This window comes from Coregonus lavaretus, assembly GCF_964263955.1.
Source record: "Coregonus lavaretus genome assembly, chromosome: 40".
Lineage (NCBI taxonomy): Eukaryota > Metazoa > Chordata > Actinopteri > Salmoniformes > Salmonidae > Coregonus > Coregonus lavaretus.
The window spans coordinates 441,840-467,136 of record NC_140027.1 but is presented as its reverse complement, the minus strand read 5'-3'; the positions used below and the strand labels follow the sequence as shown (position 1 = coordinate 467,136).

Sequence of the window (25,297 nt, the reverse complement as noted above, 5' to 3'; positions counted from 1 at the left end):
CTGTAGAGGCCATAATGCTTGCAAGGATATCTTTGGCTCTGTTTACTGTGTCACTAGAGATATATGTTGCAAGTGTATCAATATCAACAGCATCCCACTGGGCACACACTGGTTGAATCAACGTTGTTTCCATGTCATTTCACTGAAATAAGGTGGAACCAACGTGGAATAGACGTTGAATTGACGTCTGTGCCCAGTGGGATATCAATACACCTTTAAAAAAATATATACAACTGTAGAAGGCAAGCGGAAGAGAAGAATGCATTATCTACTACTGGATTTGAAAGACAAAATGGATGACCTTAAATTACAAGCACAGTTTTTATTTTATTTGTATTTATATATAATTGTATTACATATTTGGATTTTCAGTTGAGATGTTTATATGAGATAATCAATATTTTCCATGACTCAAGAAGCTCTTGACCAGTAAAATGTCATTTGGAGTTTCTACCACATGGTGGCTCACTACTCACTCATTTGGAAAATAGGCCTTTCATATTCAGTGGAAGTTTAGGGCCTAGATTTAATCAAGTGTTAACCGGCGATTGCCGACACCCGCATTGCTGATGTTTTGGCGCTGACAGCGGTGGAACTGCATTGGAGCTGTAAATCGGTAAGCAGCTGCTCTTGTGATAATTGTCAAGAAGCCACACTGTCCCACTCGCGTTAGAAGTTCAGAATGAGAAAGTGTAGGCTATATAGAAATAATTACACTCAAATTGAAAAATCTTTTAACTAAATAATGAGGATTTCTAACAGCCCAATCGAGGTGTAGATTACATCTCACATTTCAGTGTTCGGACTTAATGAGACTCTGTGCCACCAATGGCAATGTCCGTTTTAGCTTTAATGCCGGGAGAAACTTGTAGATTTGACAACTCCACCTCCGATACCGTCAAAACATCAGCTATGCGGATGTTCGCTAAAGCAGATCTGATTGAATCGGGCCCTAAGATAAAACTCAGAGAAAACTCAGTTGACAGGACTGCAGAACAGAATAAACATCACCAGGAGGAATCTAGAAACTGAACACACCCATCAACAGTCCCAAGTGGATCCCCCGTGCAAGATATACTGTCAACCTAGACAGGTAAGATATACTGTCAACTTAGACAGGTAAGATATACTGTCAACCTAGACAGGTAAGATATACTGTCAACCTAGACAGGTAAGAAAGATTTTTGCGATTTAAAAACCATGCAGTGTTTCTTCTAGCAAGCAATCACCTAGTCCACATGCAGGGGATGGGGAGAAAGTCAAGAGTGTGTGATGACAGAAGAGTGTGTGAGAGGCGTGAGGGGGTTAACTCTGACCCCTGCATGGAGTTCTTTCTGCCCTGGCTGTAATACATGGGCAGGGAGGGAGAGGAAAAGGTCTTGGCTCGGCTGCTCAGGGGCTGGGGCCCCACTATCATGTCCAGCCTGTGGGGGAAAGTGAGCACACACACACACGCACACACACACACACACACACATACGAACACACACACACACACACACATACGTACACACACACACACACACACACACACGAACACACACATACGTACACACACACACACACACACACACACACATACGTACACACACACACATAAACACACACACAAATATGAATGTATGCACACAGACACAAACATATGCACACTCATTTGAAGACAAAGACTTAAACGTACACAGGTCAGTCATACTGCTTACATTCAGAGGCTAAGCAGTGAATCCACATGGGCAGACAGCTGCTAGCTAAGCTTTATCATGCAATTTATTTGAAGGTCTAAGGTAGTGTGTGACTATGTGAGCATGACAGTGCATTATTGTTCTCACCGTGTCTGCAGACTCTTGATGCGACACAGCATGTCCAGGTGTCCGGCGGAGTACTGCTCTATGACGTCCTTCACATCGTATGGTCGCAACGTCTCCTTAAACTTCTTCTTGGCCACGTGGAACTTCATTATCCTGGATGGATCAGACCAGGGTCATGTTCATTAAGTACCAGATGGAAGAACATTGATTGAAACAGGGAGGGACTACATGAACGTGTCTAATAAGAAACACTTGTTTTTGTATTCCGTTGCGAAACGTTTCGCTACGGTGTGTCCTAATGAATGCGACCCAGCACAGGAGGGAATTTCAATGAAGTTCTTAAATCTACCTAATAAAGGGAGTCCTCAAACAAAGAATTACATTGACCTAGAGTAACACACTCCAACTGAGATAATGAGATCTAAAATGACCCAATAGCAACTGGAGAAACAGCTCTTCTTTATCAACATAAATACATGACCGCTCATCTGGAAAATCATTTCATATTTCTAAAGACAATATTCCTGTGAAGTTGTACAACTAAAGATCTGAGGTAAAATCAGTCTTTACTTCACTGTTTACTTTAGCTGTGTAACATGTAAATATATCCCTGTGAGAAAGTGTAGAGGGAAGCTTAGTACACACACATGTGGAGCCTAGGGGCCACATACAACAGAAGAGGTTGAATATTAGAGGCCCTTGGAGGCCATATAAGGGCCCCTACTGCCCAATGTGAGGATGAAAAAGTTATATAGTAATGTATCCACTGGCTAAACCCATAGTGGGAAGTAAGAGAGATTTTGAAGCTGCCTCTCACGGTATGGATTATGGGAAAGAGTTAGGAGGTTACAATAAGAAGAAAAAGCTCACGCAAAGGCTCTGATGACGTACTTGAGTGAGGGCAGCAGAGGTGTGTGTGTGTGTGTGTGTGCGTGCGTGTGAGTGAATGAGTGAGTGAGGATGCATGAGTGCGTGTCTCACCTGACTGCTCGGATGACAGACTTGACGGAAGGCAGCAGGTCCTCCACAGAGATATCACAGTGACAGCCCTTGTCATCACCAAACCCATCCTCAGTGGTCATGTTAGAGTCAGCTAGACAGAGAGAGAGATGGAGGGAAAGAGAGTTTGAGTTTTAACATACCTTTATTTTTTTATGAAGGAGTCAGAAAGAAAGAGAGATGGAGGGAAGGAATGAAGGAGAGATGGAGGAAGGAGAGAGAGAGAGAGAGAGAGAGAGAGAGAGAGTGGTGTATATTCATGGATGCCAAGGGAAGCCGTGCTTCCCCAAATATTTGACCAATAAAAAAACAAAAAAACATATATTTGTAATAATTTTCCGGCAATTCGCAAGTGGCTGAATCTCACCGGAGAAATCATCAGAGCGAGGGAAACAGCGCCCCTCTGTCTCAGTATGTGTAGCCCATCTATCTGATGCTGTCTGGACCAAAAGAGTATGACATGTTGTGGCAGTAGCATTTGATTGATTGATGCCAGCAAGCATTTGGCCTCCCTTGATCTGGCTAGCTTACTAAATCAGCCCTTTCCTAAGCCATGGATGGAGATGGGGATTTGGACTTGTGGTTTTGACTTAATTCTCTGTACAGGCCAATGATTATGACGGCGATGCTGATTTAACCATAAATGAATATGTTGTGCCACTGGCCTGAGACGATTGAAGTTCAATATGTAGCCTAGATGTAGCCTAGCCCTTTTAGACTGACGTTAAGTAGCTAGCTAACTTAGCTGGTTCATTGTTGCCCATGCGAGGAAGTTAGGCTAGCAAGCGTTTTAGCTAGGTAGCATATGACATCAAAAACTAACACACACCCACACACACACACACAGAGAAATCAGTACCATTTGTTTTTGGTATCTTTACGTTTGTTTCCAGTGTATTAAACTAAGCATACTGTATATAGTCTTGTTGATTAAATGTTTAAGTTGAAATGGTGCTGAAATAGTGGAGGCAGTGCTCCTGTTGTCTTTGTGCTGACTTGCGGTAACTTCTGAATCAGTAGTTGTTTAGTAAAATGTCAAACATTAACTCGCTTTAACATGTTGCAGGCAGTGGTGGAAAAAGTACCCAATCGTCATACTTGAGTAAAAGTAAAGATACCTTAATAGAAAGTTACTCAAGTAAAAGTGAAAGTCACCCAGTAAAATACTACTTGAGTAAATGTCACGCCCTGGCTCTGGGGACTATGTTATGTTGAGCCAGGGTATGTAAGTCTATGTTTGTATATCTATGTGGGCCTGAGTGACTCCCAATCAGAGGCAACGAGTGTCAGCTGGTTGTCTCTGATTGGGAGCCATATTTAACTATCGGTCTTTTCACTTTGTGTTGTGGTTTCTTGTTCCGTTAAGGTTTGTTCGTGTTGTAACCTTAGACGTCACGCATCGTTGGTTATTGTTTTGATCGTGTGATCAGTTAATAAATATATATTAGGTTCACCTTCAACGCTGCGCATTGGTCCTCTCTCGTAGACGATCGTGACAGAAGAAACCACCAGAACTGGACCAAGCAGCCTAGTGAGGAGCAGAGTAGGTGGACTTGGCAACAGTGGAGGCAGAGCTTCGACTGGGTCAAGCCGAATGAGGAGCTGAATGACGGAGATTGGAAGCAGAGGAGCGAGAGGTGGGCGAGAATTATCGAGGCCTGGCCCACGGGGAAGAGAGACTCCCAGAAATTTTTTAGGGGGGGGCTCACGACGTCGGACCAGCAGGAGGCCGCGATAGAGCGGCCCAGTGGGTTGCCAGAGGAGGCCGCCAGGTTACGGGGGCCACTGGTCGAAGAGGGGATGGAGGATGTAGAGGCACGGCGAGAGGTACTGGCGTGTGTTGCCAGTCCGGTCCGGCCCGTTCCAGATCCCGGTGTAGGGCCAGTGGTGTGTGTCCCCAGTACGGTCCGGTCTATTCCTGCTCCCCGCACCAAGTCAGGGGTGCGCATCGTCAGCCCGGTTCGGCCCGTTCCTACTCCACGCACCAAGCCTACGGTGTGCGTCGACAGCCCAGCCCGGCCCGTTCCTGCTCTCCGCACCAAGTCTGTGGTGCGCGTCGCCAGCCCAGTCCGGCCCATCCAAGCTCCCCGCACCAAGCCAGTGGTGTGCGTCGTCAGTCCGGCACGGCCCGTGCCTGCTCTCCGCACCAAGTCTGTGGTGCGTTTCGTCAGCCCTGTCCGGCCCGTTCCTGCTCTCCGCACCAAGTCTGTGGTGCGCGTCGCCAGCCCAGTCCGGCCCATCCAAGCTCCCCGCACCAAGTCAGGGGTGCGCTTCGTCAGCCCGGTCCGGCCCGTTCCTGCTCCCCGCACCAAGTCAGTGGTGTGCTTCGTCAGCCCAGTCCGGCCTGTCCCTGCTCCACGCACCAAGCCTACGGTGTGCGTCGTCAGCCTGGTAAGGCCCGTTCCTCCTCCACGCACCAAGCCAGGGGTGCGCGTCGTCAGTCCAGCACAACCCGTGCCTGGGTCATGTCCGGAGCCGGATCCGCCGCCGAGGCGGAGTGCCCACCCGGTCCCTCCCCTGTTGTGGTTGTTTGGCGCGGTCGGAGTCCGCGCCTTTGGGGGGGGGTACTGTCACGCCCTGGCTCTGGGGACTATGTTATGTTGAGCCAGGGTATGTAAGTCTATGTTTGTATATCTATGTGGGCCTGAGTGACTCCCAATCAGAGGCAACGAGTGTCAGCTGGTTGTCTCTGATTGGGAGCCATATTTAACTATCGGTCTTTTCACTTTGTGTTGTGGTTTCTTGTTCCGTTAAGGTTTGTTCGTGTTGTAACCTTAGACGTCACGCATCGTTGGTTATTGTTTTGATCGTGTGATCAGTTAATAAATATATATTATGTTCACCTTCAACGCTGCGCATTGGTCCTCTCTCATAGACGATCGTGACAGTAAAAGTCTACAAATATTTGGTTTTAAATATACTTAAGTATCAAAAGTAAATGTAATTGCTAAAACATACTTAAGTAAAAGTATAAATAATTTCAAATTCCTTATATTAAGCAAAGCAGACAGCACCATTTTCTTGTTTTTCAAATTTATGGATAGCCAGGGGCACACTCCAACACTCAGACATTATTTACAAAAGATGCATTTGTGTTTCGTGAGTCCGCCAGACCATAGGCAGTAGGGATGACCACGTGTTCTCTTGATAAGTACGTGAATTTCACAATTTTCCTGTCCTGCTCAGCATTCAAAATGTAATGAGTACTTTGTATGGAGTAAAAAGTACAATATTTTCATTAGGAATGTAGTGAAGCTCGCATCTACTACAAAACCATGGTGCTTGCCTACGGAGCTGTGAGGGGAACGGCACCTCCTTACCTCCAGGCTCTGATCAGACCCTACACCCAAACGAGGGCACTACGTTCATCCACCTCTGGCCTGCTAGCCCCCCTACCTCTACGGAAGCACAGTTCCCGCTCAGCCCAGTCAAAACTATTCACTGCTCTGGCACCCCAATGGTGGAACAAGCTCCCCCACGACGCCAGGACAGCGGAGTCACTGACCACCTTCCGGAGACACTTGAAACCCTACCTCTTTAAGGAATACCTGGAATAGTATAAAAGTAATCCTTCTACCCCCCCCCCCCCCTCCCCCACCCCCCCCATAAAAAAAGAAGAAGAAAAAAAACAACATTGGGTGGTTGTCCCACTGGCTATCATAAGTTGAATGCACCAATTTGTAAGTCGCTCTGGATAAGAGTGTCTGCTAAATGACTTAAATGTAAATGTAAGTAAAAGTAAAAGTACAGGGCCTCCTGTAGCTCAGTTGGTAGAGCATGGCACTTGCAACGCCAGGGTTGTGGATTTGATTCCTACGGGGGGCCAGTATGAAAAATGTATGCACTCACTAACTGTAAGTCGCTCTGGATAAGAGCGTCTGCTAAATGACTAAAATGTAAAATGTAAGTTGTCAAAAATATAAATAGTCAAGTAAAGTACAGATACCCCCAAAAATTACTTAAGTAGTACTTTAAAGTATTTTTACTTAGGTACTTTACACCACTGGTTGAAGGTCATATAACTGTTTATTACATGCAATATTTGCTTTGTGGACTTCACCGGACAGATGATGCTCTCCGGTTATGTGATGAAACAAACGTATGTGTAGTTGAATTTATTCCGCCACTGTGTGACTGTTGTCTTTTTGTTGTCTCGGCCTTATTGTATATCACGGTGACGTATGAACGAATGGGTTATAGAGCAAACAACGCAATTATCCCAACATTGGTTGTAATATGGATTTTTTTACTGGCTTGGCTTGGCTTCCTCAGGGATTTTACCCACGCACAGCTACTGGAGACAAGAGAGAGAGACAGAGAGAGAGCGAGAGAGAGAGAGAGAGAAAAAATTAGAAGAACTATTGTTTTCACAAAAGTGAGTCCACAGTATAGCAGAAGAGTGCGAGGCTGAGAGCTGCCTGGCCTCAGTAGGTATATTGCTAATGGGAAATATTTATCACAAAGACCTGCTGTTTATGAGTGGCCTGAGTTACGACATAAAGCACAGCAAAGCCGGGGCGGGGGTTAGAAGTGGCGGAGTGCATATCAAACCATTTTCCCCCCTGACCTATAAAAGGTTGGTTTTCTATGACCCCAGGTTAATGCGATTTGTAATGTTACAAGGCAAGCCACCACAAGCATTTGGAGGATTGGTGTGTGTGTGTGTGTGTGTGTGTGTGTGTGTGTGTGTGTGTGTGTGTGTGTGTGTGTGTGTGTGTGTGTGTGTGTGTGTCAGCCAGCATCAATATCTGTTCTCATTAACTCTTCGGAGTCTGGAGCTTTTTTGGCCGTTTTTGGGTACCTTCAATTTTGCCCTGATATACTACATAAAGAAATGTTTACCAGACCAATGTTGGGTATCTTTTTTTTCAGCACAACCTCACCTATATGATCTGTTAGTAAGTTTTTCACTTTGACATACTATTTCAACACACTGGACCCAAACACACACAGAAAACACAAAGTCCGTTTAGAAAAAAGATGTTTTTTTTATTGTAAAACCCTCAAACATGGTGAACCAAGCATTTAAAAAGCTTCAAATTGAACCACAAGGTGCAAATATGAACATATAAAAGTATTTTGGTGATATATACAAGCAATAAATAACTATTTACAATAAAAAGTAGGTATAACCACTGGCGTTTTTCTTCTATTCTAACCCTAAACCTTTTTGTGCCACTCCTCAAAACAGTTTCTGTCCAAAATGAAAAAAAAAGCTTCAAATTGAACCACAAAGTGCAAATATGAACATATAAAAGTATTCTTGAGATATATACAAGCAATACACAACTATTTACAAAAAAAGTAGGTATAGCCACTGGCCTTTACCCTATTTGTGCCACTCTTCAAAACAGTTCCTGTCCACAATGACACAGAGAGCCACATCACAGGCCTTGCACTTCCATGGTGTGACAAACCTCTTCTTGTCAACTTGTTTACAGCGTTGACAAACCCTGCGGCCTGCTGTGGCTTTGTCTTTGGCCTCTGCAACATTGGCAATGGCCACAGGAACATGGCTGGTGCTTTTTTGAAGTGGAACCCCTGTCTGGGTCACTCCGCACAGCTGGGCCACAAGTTCTGCCACAAAGTTCTTGTGCGTCATGGGTGTGACCTGTTGGGTCGCACTGATGTCACAGTGCAGGATGTATGCATTTGTTGTTCCCATGTCCAAAAAATGCAGGAAGAGGGTACGGTACCAGCGAGCAGTTCTGCGATGGGTTGAGTAATACTGGAGAAGCTGGTCTGACAGGTCAACCCCTCCCATGTACTTATTGTAGGCCATGATGGGGGTAGGGCAGGGAATGTCTTTTGCTACCCAGCGTCCAGGTCCTTCCTTCACCTTCCTCTTGATTGTCTCGCCCGAAAACGCTGGGTGGATTGTGGAGCACACCGACACCTCCCGCGTATCCATCCACTTCACAAAGACCAGGCGATCCTCTCTGATCCATCTCACAGACCCCCTCTTCGATTTGCTGGTGAGGGCATTTTCTCTGCCACTAGGACACCCTTTTCTGTTGCTTCTGTAGGTCCCACAGGCTCCAAACTTCATACTTCCCAAACTCAGGAACAGTTTTGGGCTGGTGTAGAAATTGTCCATATAAATATGGTATCCTGTACCAAGATGTGATGGCTGAATGAGGTCCATAACAGCATCATATGAAAGTCCATGCACGCTGGGTGTGTGTGCTTTCCCAACATACACGTTGAAGTTTAGAGTGTAGCCATTGTTAGACTCTGCCAACACAAAGAGCTTGATCCCCCATTTGTTAGGCTTGTCCTTCATGTACTGGGTCATGCCAGTTTTGGCTTTTGTAGCCACCATCCTCTCGTCGACTGACAGTTCCTTCTTAGGATGGTAATGAGCCTGGCAGGCAGTGCGAATGTCGTCCATCAGAGGTTTGACCCTGAACAGTTTGTCATGCTGGGGTGTACCTTTGCGCTGGTCATTTATGACATCCTCCTCTGGATCACTTAGGTGGATGTTCCATGAGATGGACCGGAATATGTCTCTTGGCATGACCTTCGCTGGCAATGAAACAGACAATATGTGGCTTTGTTTCCAGTAGTCCTGGATACTAGGCAGAGTCACCAATGAGGTGTAGATGAGGAGACCCAGAAATCTGTGCAGTTCCTCCACATCAACGTCAGTCCACTGATATTTGCTCCCCTTCTGCTGATTTCTTGCTGCCTGTTTGTTGGTGTTTCTGAAGATTGTCCTCATTGTATCTGCGGCGAAGTAGAGCAGGAAGAGGTCCTTTGGTGTGTGCCCTGAATGCAAATCCACCTGGGCTCCTGGTGGTCTGCGGGGCATGAACCTACTGGCTTGTGGGGCAGTGTCAGGATCAGTCTCTGTTTTCCATGGCTCAGAGCTCTGTTCTGGCTGTGCTGCTGACTGGGCTGGAGATCTTGACCTGGTCTTGGCCTGATCCTTCCTTCCACGCCCCCTCTGTGATGGCCTCCGTCGGCTTGTTGTGGGGGTGGGGGCTGTTGATGGCCCAGGCTGCTCGTCGTCGTCGTCGTCACTATACAAAACAGGTAAACGGATTCAAGATTATTCAAAGTTCAAGATGTTCATTGGCATTTGCACTACAGTGAAGTAGAATAGAATACTATAGTAAGATAAACGAAAGCAATAAAACAAATTCATTTTAGAAAAATGTTTGTCTTCTTACCTCACGTTTTCAGCAACAAAATCAGGGTCCTCGAAGTCATCCTGGCCACTCTCATTGTCTGACGACGAACTTTCCAAAGTTTCTTCATCGCTCATTTGGAATAACAAGTCGACGGCTTGTTCAACGTGAAGTGTGCGCCTCATATTGCTTCACAAAAACGATACTGCTGACAATAAAACTCTTGAAATACTAACAATTGAAATACTAACTCGTGAAAAACTCTCCAAAACTACTCATGAACTGAACTAATTCCTCTCGTTCGTTCTTTCGCAATGGCTAGTTGTCATGGGAATGAATGTTTATATACTCGTGTGCATCCTGAAGAACCGGGTTAGCACAAGCACACGTTTTTTTCCGTTCCTTTTTATCACAAAAGACGACAAAGTTATTATAATAAATGCAAAGCGCTCATAAAAGAGCGCATATTTTGACGCACTTTTTTCATGGAATTGAAATTATCATAACTTTGGTTTTAGTTGGTGTATTTACATGAAACAAACACTCAAAACGTAGCTTCGGGTCTCCATTTCTGCATGAAATCGACGGCAGCCCTCTGCGTCACTTGGTTTGGATGCTGCGCGGTCCTAAAGCCGGCCCGCGATTTGAACGCGCCGAAGCGTTCGCCGACTCGGAAGAGTTAATTCAGAAAGTACTGTAGGTGGTTCTTGGCAAAGCCATTTAATCCATCTGGCATATCGTATATGCAACAGTAGATTTACCATATACAACATGATTATTGTATGGTTGTGTACGGTAAGTGTCATATACAGCATAGTCATTAGTCATCACTTTTTCCAAAACGTCTCTTCCACAAGACTCTGCTGGATAAATCACACATAAACAGTTCAGTCATTAGTCATTACCTTTTCCAAAACGTCTTTTACACCAGATGCAGCTGGATAAATCACCCATTCCATTTCTATCCATCCTCACCATAATGTGCTGGTAATAGTGTTATTATAGTCCACTATTGTGTAGACCTACTTCAATCTAGAATTTAGCTGGTGTTCCGTTTGACCTAGCTACCTGGTCATGGTGGCTGTTACACTGCCTTCCCTCAGCCAGCTGGCTAGACTGGATAGAGTAGCACTGCAGCCTCTGCTAGCCCCTTAAGGCTGCTAAACTACAGCATACCCGCTCGCTTCCCACCATCCAGAGTACGGTCCAGAGCTCCAGCCATAACCAAGCCAGGCCATCCAGCCCAACTAGCCCAAACCAGGGCCCCGCAAACAGGCATTAACATTCCTCCCGCTGGGCCTAGCTGGCTCTATGGCTGGTTCTATGGTCTGTGCCAGCTCTGGTCTGGTCTGCCCATAAGACCAGCGGTCTAGGAGTAATCCTTTATAGGCTAGCACACAGCACCCAGCCAGAGAACATAGGGAAAGGGAGTTAAAGCTAGCATGACATTAATAGTGTGGTTTTCATTTGATGTAGCTCACCAGTGATCTAAGGATAAGCTAAGTATATCTAAAGATATCATTAGTGGGATATAATTCTGAGGATGACAACAGGTGTAGAAAGCATCAGGGCAAGATCACCATTTTGGCAAAGGAAAAATGACAGTGCATCCAACTTTTCTATTCGTGTTTTAGGGAGATTTACAATGAATCACCACAAACTTCCTAGCAGAAAATTCTCACCAGTCTACCATGAACACCAACCACAAAATGATACCAATCAACCCATCTCTTATACTAAGCGGCCAAATCCAACAATTTACCAATCATGACAATTAATTAGTTCCTCTCACCATCGGCAGTGGAGCGTGATTGGCTCTTGAGGCGGAGGGAGGGTCTGAAGCGGGTGCGGTCATTGAAGCTCCAGCTCTTCTGGACCTTGGCAGGGCTGGTGCCCTCCGTACCCCCAGCCTCAGTCCCTGGGGACCGCCGGTCGCTCATCGACGTCTGCCGGCTCTTGATACTCTGCCCCCTGGGGCTTGCCATCCGGACCCGGTCTTTGAAACTCAGCTTCTGGCTGTCATGGGGAATGGATCGATGGAGGGATGGAGGGGTGGAGGGATGGAGAGATGGAGGGATGGAGAGAAATGGTGTGAGTGGAACAAAGATATACACACATATCAAGATCAAGCATAGCAGGTTGGGGGTCGGGAACAATTAAAACAAAATGCAATTGATTGGACACTTTTTACAGGAGTCTTTCACCATTTCATGACTTTGTTAATTCGTTTACCCAATCATTGGTTGCTTCACTGGAGAGCAAGGCATTTAAATGAGGTTAGATTGATGCCCATTTTCAAAGACCAGCATGCATTGCAGCCTATTATCCAAAATGCAAGCGCATAACAGGCAAAATGCTTCAGCAGGTACCCTACTGTTAGTATGTAATTATGATTGTTTTGCACTCAGCTCGCTCCTAAATATGTGACCTCAGCTGGCCAATCCCTGTCTCTCTGACTGGCAGAGTCACCATTGGAGGAGCTACCATAGAAGAGGTACCATAGGAGTTTGTGCAGGGGAGGGTCTTGTATCATGGATAATCAAGAACACCAGGGGAATAGGGTGAAGTGATGATTTCATGAAACTATGTGATTAACTATTCATGGGGTGTAATATCCAAGGAGGGACTGCTGAGATGGTGAGGTGCAGGGTGGAGTGCTGAGGTCAGAGTATGGACAATGCTGTGTACAGGGTTTCCAAGTGACAACATGCAGGGGCAGTGGAGGGGCCGTGCAGAGGACAGGCAGCAGGCAAGGGGTAGGAAGCTATACTCAATCTAACCGTGACTGTTTTGGTGATATGAGTGTGAATGACAGGAGTTGAGGTAAGAGGCAAGAGGAGTTGATAAAACCTCCAGAATTATTGAAGTTGATAGTAAAATATCACAATCAACCAGTTAGACAGCATATCTGTTCAGTGGATCTGTTTTTAAGACCTTACCAAATAGCTCTACAGTCAGTAATAAGAGTAATAAGAGTTATTGTACAGTAGGAGAAGTGGTTAAAATCATAAGACAACAGGCAGCAGTTTCAGGCGCTGTCCAAAAGCAGCTCAACATTGTTGCAAAGGTAACTCAGATACTCAGAGAACTCCCAGAACCTATAGGCGGCCATTTTGAGAACCCCCAACTTTCTCGGATATCGAATCCATGCATCATGAATAAATTTGTTGTCATTCCCAAAGTAGTCCGAGCGGGCAAGGGGGGATGCTGTGTACCTAGTATGTTTCCGTAGGGTACACCTCCTCAGTAGCTTCTGCTTACTACTGAGAACCTTACTACAAACCAGAGGAAAGAGATAAGGTAAGCAAATATATGTGTTTATAATATATGTGAACGTCTTTGTATAGGTTATGAATGCCAATGTAGCTTCTATGAATGTCTATGTATACTTATGTAAAGATGTCATATGCCTTTATGTCTACATATGAATGTTTAAAAAAATCTAATCTATACAATCACCACCTTAAACTAAGTGTATTAATGTTTATGTACAGTATAGTTTATGGATGTAAATATAGCTTATGACAGGTGACATAGTCCTATATGTCATATATATGAAGGCTCAACATGATCACTAGGCTTCAATCACACTAAACTAAAGTGTGACCAGAGATACTGTAGAACCTCTGTACTTTGTCAACCACTTGCTGACATTTAGAAAGAGCGTGTTTGAAAGGTAATTGAGCTTACCTGAGTGAGAAAATGAAGAGCCTAGGTATGACACCATTTTTAAAAAGCCTATCATTTGATAATTCAGCCCCACTCCTGTCCATGTCTCTCATTTAACCATAATAATTCTGCTGGTCGAGAGAGAGAGGAACAGAGAGGGAGAGAGAGAGAGAGGGAGAGGGAAGGAGAGACAGGGAGAGGGAAGGAGAGACAGGGAGAGAAAGAGAGAGAGAGAGAGATAAAGAGAGAGAGAGATGGGCGCTGAGTCATATGTGTGGAGGACGGTAAACTTTTAGAACAGACACCCTGTTGGACACCAGTAGGCTTTCAGGGCCATTGGCACCTGGTTCAATGACACTCAAAAATGGATTTTTATTTATTTATTTTTCTCCTGCAGGTTTGAGGTGGAGCCCTTGACCATGAGAGGGGTTGTGAATTGAATTCAATAGGTGGAGGATGCTGGAGCTTTGTTCTCTCTCTCATTCTCTCTCACTCTCTCTCTCTCCCTTTCTACCGACATGCTTTTCAAGTGTTCGGGTTTGCGTGGGATGGATTCTGTCCTCACCCTCTCAACACTAGGCAACAATGAAAGGTTTTCTTTTATCCAATACTCTGTTGACACTTTACACTTAGTTTGGAAATCTCAGCTAAAAAAGAACTACATTATCGACACAAACAAAGGTTTTAGTGGCCCTCAGGTTTTTAATTCTGTTTTTCACTTTAAAGACACACACATTCTGCTTTCCCTACTGTTGTGTAACGACAGCTAAGACAACATATTACATCACTCCTAGCTCCCACAGAGAGAGAGCGAGAGACAGAGAGAGAGAGGGGAAAGAGAGAGAAAGACAGAGAGAAAGATAGTGTTTTCTCTCCCTCCTCTATCTTTCCTCTGTAATTTAGTGTCTGTGTCACTCAAATCCTGTTATACTGAAATACACACAACACACGACTGCAATAAACACAATTATTTCTCATTTTAGAGAGAGAGAGACAGAGAGAGACACAGAGAGAGAGACACCCCACTGTAATAATTTCCTTCCTGAAGAACACCTCAGGTATGGAGAGATGTAGTGAGAGAAAGGGAGGAGGGAAAGCAAGAAAGAAAGAAAGAAAGAAAGAAAGAAAGAAAGAAAGAAAGAAAGAAAGAAAGAAAGAAAGAAAGAAAGAAAGAAAGAAAGAAAGAAAGAAAGAAAGAAAGAAAGAAAGAAAGAAAGAAAGAAAGAAAGAAAGAGAGAGAGAGAGAATGAAAGGACAAGAGCTGAGAGATAATAGGGGAGTGGGAGGAATAAAGAGACAGGAATAATAAAAGGAGGGAAAGAAAGATAGATAAACACTAAAGAAAGAGGGGGAGAGGCCCAAAGGAGAGGTAGATAATGACTAAGTAATGAACTTGTGACTGTTTCTATAAATGGATCCATTAAGTTAAGGGCTAGGGCCAACACTTCTTAACTAGCTACCTTTCTCTACAATAGGTCACCGACTGCATATTGGCACTTTCAGCAGCAATACACAGTAAATCTAATGTTGAAAACGCAGAGTCTATGTCCCAAATGACATAATGCACTACTTTTGACCAATGTCCTATGGATAGAGAGAGCCATTTGGGACACACACAGTTCTGAATAGTGGCTAAAAGCATTGACATTTACATTTTGGTCCTTTAGCAGAGCAGACAATCTTATCCAGAGCGACTTGCAATCAGTATATTCCATACAGGGAGTATGGAAGACATTATCCCCAACACACAGGGTTCAGACTTACACCGGTAGTTGTGCTGCATTTGGATCTGTGCAGAAAATAGATAAACAGTACAAGTAGGAGGTACAAACCTTGTGGACGATTCACCCTGGTCCTTCCTTCAGTTGAGAAGTGAGAGAGGGGAGAGGGTAGAGAGTGAGGAAATATTCATTGCAAACATTATATACCGCACAAACGAGTAGCAAGATGAATTTGAGGGGTTGTCATCAAAAGAGAAGCTGAGTATTTGAGGCAGCATTGCGTTTTGCACATGAGCAAATCACAAGTATCTCACCAGACTAAACAGAATCAAGACTACGTCGGCAAGCACAATGCATTTCAATGCAGTATAACTATTCGGGCAAACTCAGAAAGCTAGCAGTGTGTAGACAGGTGTGTGTCAGCTGTGTGTGTGTGTGTGTGGTGTGTGTGTGTGTGTGTGTGTGTGTGTGTGTGTGTGTGTGTGCGTGCGTGTATGTACAGTACCAGTCAAAAGTTTGGACACATTATTCTACAATGTAGAAAATAGTAAAAATAAAGAACAACCCTTGAATGAGTAGGTGTGTCCAAACTTTTGAATGGTACTGTATGTACTGTATGCATGTTATCTATCCGTCAGTGAAGCATTTAGCAGATGGCTTCTCCAATATTTCCAGGCTCCACAGCACCTTATATGCATATTTACTAGTCTTGAAACGTTATTGGCAGATAATACCAATACAGGCACTCCATATCTCCCAATCACACAAGGCTATTCCAACACAGTGGCAATCCAATGAGACGAGAGACAGAGAAGTGGCTACACATTCAATAAAGCCTGATTGGATCATTTAGACACTGATTACCGTCATAAATGTAAAGTCCTCTGTAGCTCAGTTGGTAGAGCATGGCGCTTGTAACGCCAGGGTAGTGGGTTCGATCCCCGAGACCACCCATACGTAAAAATGTATGCACACATGACTGTAAGTCGCTTTGGATAAAAGCGTCTGCTAAATGGCATATTATTATATTATAAATGGATGGGCCATGTAGGATGATTGCTAAATTCACTGCCTCAGTTGAAAGTGGAGTGCAGACAATCTCAAGTCTTCAGTGAATCTAGAGCTTAGCTAACTGTGTTAGTGTAGGTCTTAAATGGCACCCTATTCCCTATGTAGTGCACTACTTTTGACTAGGGCCTGATCAAAAGTAGTGCACTATAGAGGGAATGGGGTGTCACTTGGAACGCTTCCTTAAACTGTTAGACTGATGGTTTGAGCATATACTGGGAGATATGATTTGAATGCCTGTTGTGTTAGCTGGATAGAGGTGTAATGGGGTATTGTCTACACTATTGGTTTTTAGTATTATTTCTTGAGTTCTTGGCACTACAGTTTGGATGAAAAGGAACCTGGATAATATTGGTCTTTTGATGGCTGTGAACCATTTACTTATAATAACAGAAGACAAATTATACAAATATAAATGTATTCATTCACAGAAAAGAAGGAAGTACATAACTAAAATAGAAAAAAGTTAAAAAGAAGTAGAAAAGAAGTAGCCTGGTCCCAGATCAGTTTGTGCTGTCTTGCCAACACCTATGGCCATTGTCACACCAAACGTGCCAAACAGATCTGGGACCAGGCTAGAAAAGAAGAGGAAAGGTAACAGAAATACTTAATTGGGGAAACAATGAGGGAAAAGATTGCTTAACAGGGGCACAGACACCAAACTCAGACACCAGCTGCCAACGTTGTACCTACTTTGTAGGGCTGCAGGTATGCAACGCCTTCAAATGAGGCTTCCAGGTAGCAATGGAAACCGAGTTCTCATCAGCCGCATAACTACGCCAAACACACTGCATGCAGAATACACAGAAAACCAGGAGGATAAGAACAAAGAGACAACAGAGAGAAAATGAGAAGAAGAAAGATAGGACAAACAGTGGAGGACGGATACAAAAAAAGAAAAAAACCTCTGATTAGTGATAAGAAAAACACAACAAAACAATCACGGGTCAAAGGTCACGCGTGAGTGACACGTTCTGTGGCTGGGCCGAGTTCGGAGGCCAGGCACGATGGGGGTACAGTACATGCCTGTGGGGCTGGGAGGGCAGGAGGCTCATGTGGTAACGCCACGTGGCGCCTAGATACGGCCTGGTAGAGCAGTCGGTGGAGTAGTAGCGCCACGCAGCCTGGTGCGGTGGGAGGATGGCGAGGAGGAGAGGGGAAGGGGAGGAAGAAGAAGATAGCGGGGGAGGAGGGTAAGGAGGAGAAGAGGAGAAGGTAGAGGAGGAGGAAGGCAGGACAGGAAGCGAGGGATAGAGGGATACACAAAGGAAACCACAAGGTGAGGTCACAAACAGGAAGGAAAAGAGGAAGACAAGAGAGATGCAGGGAAGAGGGAAGGATAGCTAACAGCTAAAGCTTGGCTGCCACTCTTGTGGGTAGAGTGTTAGGAATTGGGGAGAACGGACAGAACCTAGCTTGGAAGCAATGGAGGACCCGGGGTTAGAGGAGGTCACCCTACATGCTGGTTCCTGGGCATGTTTGGAGGGTTTGTGAGGGGAAAAATAGAGACTGGATAACAACAAAATGACTTTTAGTTTCAACGTCACCAAACTACACATTCCCAACAGTAAGGTAAACTATTGATTCAATCAATGAGAAACAATCACTCAATAATGACAGCAATCAACGTGTATAAAGTGACATCTTGAGGGTTTGACAATGAGTATTTATCTCTGGCACAAACATCTATAATGATGTATTCATATCCCAAGGGCAATTTCAATTGACAATACCATTAAAGTGACAATAGTCCCAATAGCAGTATTGAAGTGAGGCTGTGTCCCTATTTCCTTCATAGTACTCTATTTTTGACCAGGGCCCATAGGGCTTGGTTCACAAGTAGTGCACTATATAGGGAATAGGGTGCCATTTGGAAGGTACCCTGTGTGAGATAGATACAACAATTTGTATTTACCTGGATGAGACAAGCGGCTGGGTTCCTCCTCTTCTCAAAGTGCTTCTGTCTGTGCTGCTCCTGGACCTTCAGGGCAAAGCCTGAGCCCAGTATACCCTGGGAAGACACAGGAGGACATTGGAATCAGGTGAGAAGATGTAAAAGCGCTATTTTGTCCGCCATTTTGGCTCAATGCCTCATTTGTGACTGTGAACAACATGTGAACATGAAGTCAGATTGGGGAGGTAGCTGTCTAGTAGAGTAACTGAATGGATAAAATCATGTAAGTAGTGTGTGTGCGTGTGTGTGTGTGTGTGCATGTATCCGCCAATTTGTGTGTGTGTATGTGTGTGTGAACAGCACAGTATGTACTCACCGCTGGCAGGGCAAAGAAAGAGATACCCAATAGTGCAAAGCCAGCCGAGAGCATGCGGCCGGTCCATGTCTTTGGGGTCTTGTCCCCGTAACCAATGGTTGTCAAGGTGATCTGAGAACACACACAAACACAATTATATCTTGAGAAAGACTCCACTATTATCTATGATAGATCCTCAATTATAGTATATGGAGCGAAGCCACCAAATTAAATACCATCAATTTGTGAGGGTATTGAAATTGTTAAAGAAATTGAACAAAATGGCTGCAATTTACACTATTTACTGGTAATGCGTTGCTTATTTGGGGGTTCATTCACTAGAAAAAGTATTGTATGTGTGATGATAATGTATCTCTGCTCTTTGACATTTATATCCCTTCATTGGCTTATTATATAGCTCTAGTTTAATCTGCCTTTTCTCTCTCTCTCTCTCTCTCTTACTGCTATCTAATTGACTGAAAAGGACAGGAGATAATTCTCTCTGGGTTTTCCACCCATTCTGCCGTGCTGGGCTGCCGTTCATGGCAAAGAAGGCCGTGGCCATTTTGTGTCATTATGACTTTTGGAGGCAGTATGAAAATGGTGGCTAATGGTGCTGGGGCTAATGTATATTACGAAGAAGAAGGTTTTTAATCAAAGCTTACGTGCAGCAAAACAGGACGGACATAGAAAGAAAAGTGCCTGGCAAAGAATGAAAGGACTTTTTGCTGGCTTCTCCTTTGGGTGGCGAAATAACGTGAAATAATACTGAACATTTTGGAGGTAAATACTATTTGAATAAGAGCTTTATTTCCGTGTTGCCCAGAAACCAAATCAGGGACAGACTGTGCCGCTGAGTAGAAATATGCAACATTCAATTACAGTTTTTCTCAATTGTTTACACACAAATACTGGTACTTCAGACACAATGACCACAACATGTAACTCATGCACCAACCCCCTGAACCAATTCTGCTAAACTACAAGCACAATTCCTGCTTTACACTCAAATTGCAGTTCTACAACACACTTTTTTCAAAACACTACACACAAATCTTTGCATTTGGCAAACTTGTTTTCACAATGAACACACTACCATTCAAATATGCACATTGACTCATCACATGGGCAAACACCCGTCACACAGTTTTACAATTAGCAAATCAGAGCTTTAGCATAAAAGGGCAACAGGTGAGCTCTTATGTTTTGGAGCAATGGATGCCAACATTGGAAACAGCGGCAGAGCCAGAGGAGTGAGAGTAAGAGGAGGAGGACGGGGAGGACAAGGACGAGGACGAGGACGAGGACGAGGACGAGGAAGGCCAAGGACCGTAATCTCTGATGAGATCCGAGCCACTTTGGTTGATCATGTGGTCAACCATGGTCTAACAATGAGGGAGGCTGGGCAAAGAGTACAGCCAAATTTGAGCAGGTACACTGTAGCATCCATCATCCGGACATTCCGAAATGAGAATAGGTAAGAAATCTACTCTCACTAGAAAATTGCAGTACTGCATATCAATACAGTACTCAATGAGTACAGTAGTACAGTATTGCCTGTGGACTGTTCTGTAGGACTGTAAAAATAAAGTATGTTTCAAGTATTTGGGAAATGTATTTCTACTTTGTATTTACAGCATTTTACTATTTGTTTGGCAGAACTGAAAGATTACCAACACAAGGTGGTCGGGAACGTGTTCTGTCTCCTGAACAGGAAACTGAAATCATGAACATGGTCCTAGAAAATAACGCCATAACATTACGGCAAATACAAATAAAAATAATAGAAAACAATGAGATATTTCAAAATATTGATAGGGTAAGCTTATCAACACTGGACCGTGTCTTGCGCAGAAATAATCTCAGGATGAAGCAGGTCTACAGGGTGCCATTTGAACGCAATTCAGAAACAGTCAAAGAATTGCGATATAACTATGTGCAAGTGAGTCCTATACAATCCCACAATTGATGCATACTCTCAACACTGTATAAATTATACATATTTCAGTATTGTAATCATAATGATTGTGCTTCACAATAGTGACCACTCCATGTCTATTTCTGATATTGTCCTGTGTGTTTCAGAGAGTCCTTGAGCTAGAGGTGGCTGCAGTGGAGCACCAGTTCATCTTCATTGATGAGGTTGGATTCAACCTCACAAAAAGACGAAAGAGGGGAAGGAATATCATCGGCCAGCGTGCCATTGTTCAAGTCCCTGGCCAGCGTGGAGGGAACATCACAATATGTGCAGCGATTACCCACCACGGCGTCATCCATCACCATGCTACCCTTGGCCCCTACAACACCGCCCATCTGATCACATTCCTGGACACACTACACAACACACTCATTCCACCAGATCAGGTAGATGGCCCAGAGCAGCTCAGGTACATTGTCATTTGGGACAACGTAAGTTTCCACAGGGCTGCTCTGGTTCGTAACTGGTTCACTGCCCACCCACGCTTTTTAGTTGTTTATCTCCCTCCATATTCTCCATTCCTCAATCCTATTGAGGAATTTTTTTCTGCCTGGAGATGGAAAGTGTATGACCGAAATCCACAAACGCGTATACCTCTTCTCCAAGCTATGGAAGGCGCATGTGGAGACATAGCAGCTGATGCTTTTCATGGCTGGAATCGCCATGCTAGGTGATATTTCCCCCGCTGCTTGGCCAGGGAAAACATTGCTTGTGATGTGGATGAGGTGCTGTGGCCAGACCGCAACAGAAGAGAGGATGCAGCATTTTTTTATTTTTTTATTTTTTCTGTAACTGTATACATTAAATTCTTCTGTTTTGTATGTAGACCACTGTATGTGCAACTTTGTGTTGGTTGGGAATGGGATGTACACTGTGTACATTGTTTTTGTGGGAAAAATGAAATATATTTGTTACCGTGTATTTGTGTGTTCTGAGTATAAAAACAATATTCTCAAATATTTTACAACACACTTACGTATGTACTGTCTGTAGTAATGGCAACACTGAACCAAAAAAAGGCCTAAGTCATTATGATGAATGGAGAAGAAGTGTTTTCCATTCATCATAGGGTTTTACATTGAGCACATCAGTGTTCAACTGGTTCTTATAAATGTCTATTCATATGATGGTTTGTGTATGTCATTTGAAAATAAAATACAATTTTGATAAGAAATAACATTGTTTTGAATGTAAAGTTTCATATGAATAGACTGAGTTCTGAGAATATGAGGCATGCTTTCAGAAAATGTGTGTAAACAATCGAGAAAAACTGTAATAGAACATTAAAAAAACAATGTTAATAGTGTTTGAAAACAGTCATAGGAAAAAGGACCCCCAAACTGGCAAACATGGACCAGTCCAACATCATCCACCGTCCACTGTGGACTCTCATTATGAGGGTAGACAGGGGAGTATCTGTAACTTTACTCACCGTTCCCCACCATAGGGCATCAGCATAGGTGGCAAACTCGCTGTTGAACTTGTTCTCCACAAGGTAGACCAGAAAGGAGGAGAAGATCAGGACCAGGAAGCCAATGTACCAGGCAGTCACCAGCTCCTACAGGAAGATAATTTTAATTTTATTAGGATTCCCATTAGCTGACGCCATGACGTCAGAGAAGACGTCTCCCGAGAAGGAGAGAGGAGCGAGGAGAGAGGAGAGAAGAGAGGAGGGAGGAGAGGAGAGGAGAGGAGAGAGGAGAGAAGAGAAAGGAGAGAGGAGAGTAGAGGAAAGGAGAGAAGAGAGGAGAGGAGAGGAGAGGAGAGGAGAGGAGAGGAGAGGAGAGGAGAGGAGAGGAGAGGAGAGGAGAGGAGAGGAGAGGAGAGGAGAGGAGAGGAGAGGAGAGGAGAGGAGAGGAGAGGAGAGGAGGTGGAGAGAGGAGAGAGGAGAGAGGAGAGAGGAGAGAGGAGAGAGAGAGAAGAGAGGAGAGAGGAGAGGGGAGAGAGGAAAGAGAAGAGAGAAGAGAGGAGGTGGAGAGAGGAGAGAGGAGAGAAGAGAGAGGAGAGAGGAGAGAGGAGAGGAGAGAGAGGAGAGAAGAGAGGAGAGAGAGAAGAGAGGAGAGAAGAGAAGAGAGAAGAGAGGAGAGAGGAGAGGAGAGAGGAGAGGGGAGAGAGGAGAGAGAAGAGAGGAGGTGGAGAGAGGAGAGAGGAGAGAGGAGGTGGAGAGAGGAGAGGAGAGAATGACATAATCTGAAAACTGAGCCAGGCCTCCCGCAGGATGTCAGCAGGGCCACGTAAGGACTTGTACCGACCCAAACATTTCCCAGCTTCGGTGGCAGACACTGTGGCGTTTTGTGTCACCTGGCTTCTCCGCCATGCAAGGTGGCGCCCTCCAGGAACGACTCAATGGGATTAGGCCTCTAACCTGAATATGTTTCACCTGGCTGTGTGTGTTTGTGTGTGCTAGATTAGGGGCTCTAACCTGAATATGTTTCACCAGGCTGGACCCCCAGTCTTAATCCCATATGTATAATAACACCGATTTTAGAAGACCGCAGTTCAAGGAAGGGGGAACGCAATAACACACACACACGTGCGCAGGCAAGAGGCAAGATTGTATGCCAGGGGGTAGCTAGAGACTCTCTACATCTCACCTCTCTCTCTATCCACCACAGTAACCCACTTGTTTTGAACACCATGGGTATCTGTGGGATCAATACCTACTTTATACATGATTTATAAGGTCAAAATGCAATACTGACTCACACAAGCTCCTAAAAGAGTACAAACAATTCCCCTACAGAGGAGGAGCTCTGAGGTATCATCGTGTTATTGCCAAAAGCCTGGTGAAGTGCCTCTCCTACTCTTCCCATTGTAACATCGTGTGCCAAACAGACCAGACAGTATAATCCTGGTCAAACTAATAATGCTTACTCCCCAGAGGTCTGAGAGGTTGGTATAATGTTTGGAGGGGATTTCTGTCTGGGGAGTGTGTTTGTGCGTGTGTGTGTGTGATTGTGTGTGTCTGCGACTGTGTTTGTGTGTGACTGTATGTGTGTGTGTGTGTCTGTGTGTGTGTGTGTGCATGTGTGTGTGACTGTGTGTGTCTGTGACTGTGTGTGTGTGTGTGTGTGTGTGTGTGTGACTGTGTGTGTGACTTGGTGTGTGTGTGTGTGTGTGAGTGTGTGTGTGTGTGCGTGCGTGCGTGTGTGCGTGTGACTGTGTGTGTATGTGTGTGTGTCTGTGAGACTGTGTGTGTATGTGTGTCTGTGTGACTGTATGTGTGTGTCTGTGTGTGTGTGTGTGTGTGTGACTGTGTGTGTGTGACTGTGTATATGTGACTGTGTATCTGTGACTGAGTATCTGTGAAATCTGTGACTGTGAAATATGTGACTGTGGATCTGTGACTGTGTATGTGTGTCAGGCAGCCCCACCTTGCTGTGTGCGTACACCACTGATCCCAGCAGTTTCCAGGTGCCCCCGCGCCGGTCCATGCGCACCATACGCAGGATCTGCAGGAAGCGGAGGCTACGCAGTGCGGACGTTGCGAAGATGTTACCCTGGCTTCCTGCCGACACCACCGCTATGGAGGCTATCAGTACGATGATGTCTGGGAGGGGGGAGGGAGGGGGGAGAGAGAGAGAGAGAGAGAGAGAGAGAGAGAGAGAGAGAGAGAGAGAGAGAGAGAGAGAGAGAGAGAGAGAGAGAGAGAGAGAGAGAGAGAGAGAGAGAGAGAGAAAGAAAGAAAGAAAGAAAGAAAGAAAGAAAGAAAGAAAGAAAGAAAGAAAGAAAGAAAGAAAGAAAGAAAGAAAGAAAGAAAGAAAGAAAGAAAGAAAGAAAGAAAGAAAGAAAGAAAGAAAGAAAGAAAGAAAGAAAGAAAGAAAGAAAGAAAGAAAGAAAGAAAGAAAGAAAGAAAGGGAGAGGAGGAAGGGGAGAAAAAAATAAAGTTACAGGTCACAATACTGGTGTGGACTGGACACTAACATAACAGTACTGGTGTGGACTGGACACTAACATAACACTACTGGTGTGGACTGGATACTAACATAACAGTACTGGTGTGGACTGGATACTAACATAACACTACTGGTGTGGACTGGATACTAACATAACAGTACTGGTGTGGACTGGACACTAACATAACAATACTGGTGTGGACTGGACACTAACATAACAATACTGGTGTGGACTGGACACTAACATAACAGTACTGGTGTGGACTGGACACTAACATAACAGTACTGGTGTGGACTGGATACTAACATAACAGTACTGGTGTGGACTGGATACTAACATAACACTACTGGTGTGGACTGGACACTAACATAACAATACTGGTGTGGACTGGACACTAACATAACAATACTGGTGTGGACTGGACACTAACATAACACTACTGGTGTGGACTGGATACTAACATAACACTACTGGTGTGGACTGGACACTAACATAACAATACTGGTGTGGACTGGACACTAACATAACACTACTGGTGTGGACTGGATACTAACATAACACTACTGGTGTGGACTAGACACTAACATAACAATACTGGTGTGGACTGGATACTAACATAGACCTGCACCAGGCAGGGAAGACTGAATCTGCAATAGGTAAGCAGCTTGGTTTGAAGAAATCAACTGTGGGAGCAATTATTAGGAAATGGAAGACATACAAGACCACTGATAATCTCCCTCGGATCTGGGGCTCCACCCAAGATCTCACCCCGTGGGGTCAA

At 44.5% G+C, this 25,297-nt stretch overlaps 1 protein-coding gene across 1 annotated transcript in view; it reads right to left on the bottom strand.

Moving 5' to 3' along the window:
- The window catches only part of LOC311113253 (potassium voltage-gated channel subfamily KQT member 5-like), a 182,042-nt gene that overhangs the window by 3,410 nt on the left and 153,335 nt on the right, over nucleotides 1–25,297 (bottom strand). The window contains exons 3-13 of the mRNA XM_084156461.1: nucleotides 23,994–24,169; nucleotides 22,052–22,177; nucleotides 18,663–18,773; nucleotides 18,308–18,403; nucleotides 17,086–17,180; nucleotides 15,436–15,462; nucleotides 13,150–13,209; nucleotides 11,727–11,950; nucleotides 2,787–2,898; nucleotides 1,827–1,958; nucleotides 1,317–1,424 (exon numbers count right to left, since the gene is read on the bottom strand). Coding sequence (XP_084012587.1) covers nucleotides 1,317–1,424; nucleotides 1,827–1,958; nucleotides 2,787–2,898; nucleotides 11,727–11,950; nucleotides 13,150–13,209; nucleotides 15,436–15,462; nucleotides 17,086–17,180; nucleotides 18,308–18,403; nucleotides 18,663–18,773; nucleotides 22,052–22,177; nucleotides 23,994–24,169 — 1,267 coding nt within the window. The remainder of the gene's footprint in view (nucleotides 1–1,316; nucleotides 1,425–1,826; nucleotides 1,959–2,786; nucleotides 2,899–11,726; nucleotides 11,951–13,149; nucleotides 13,210–15,435; nucleotides 15,463–17,085; nucleotides 17,181–18,307; nucleotides 18,404–18,662; nucleotides 18,774–22,051; nucleotides 22,178–23,993; nucleotides 24,170–25,297) is intronic.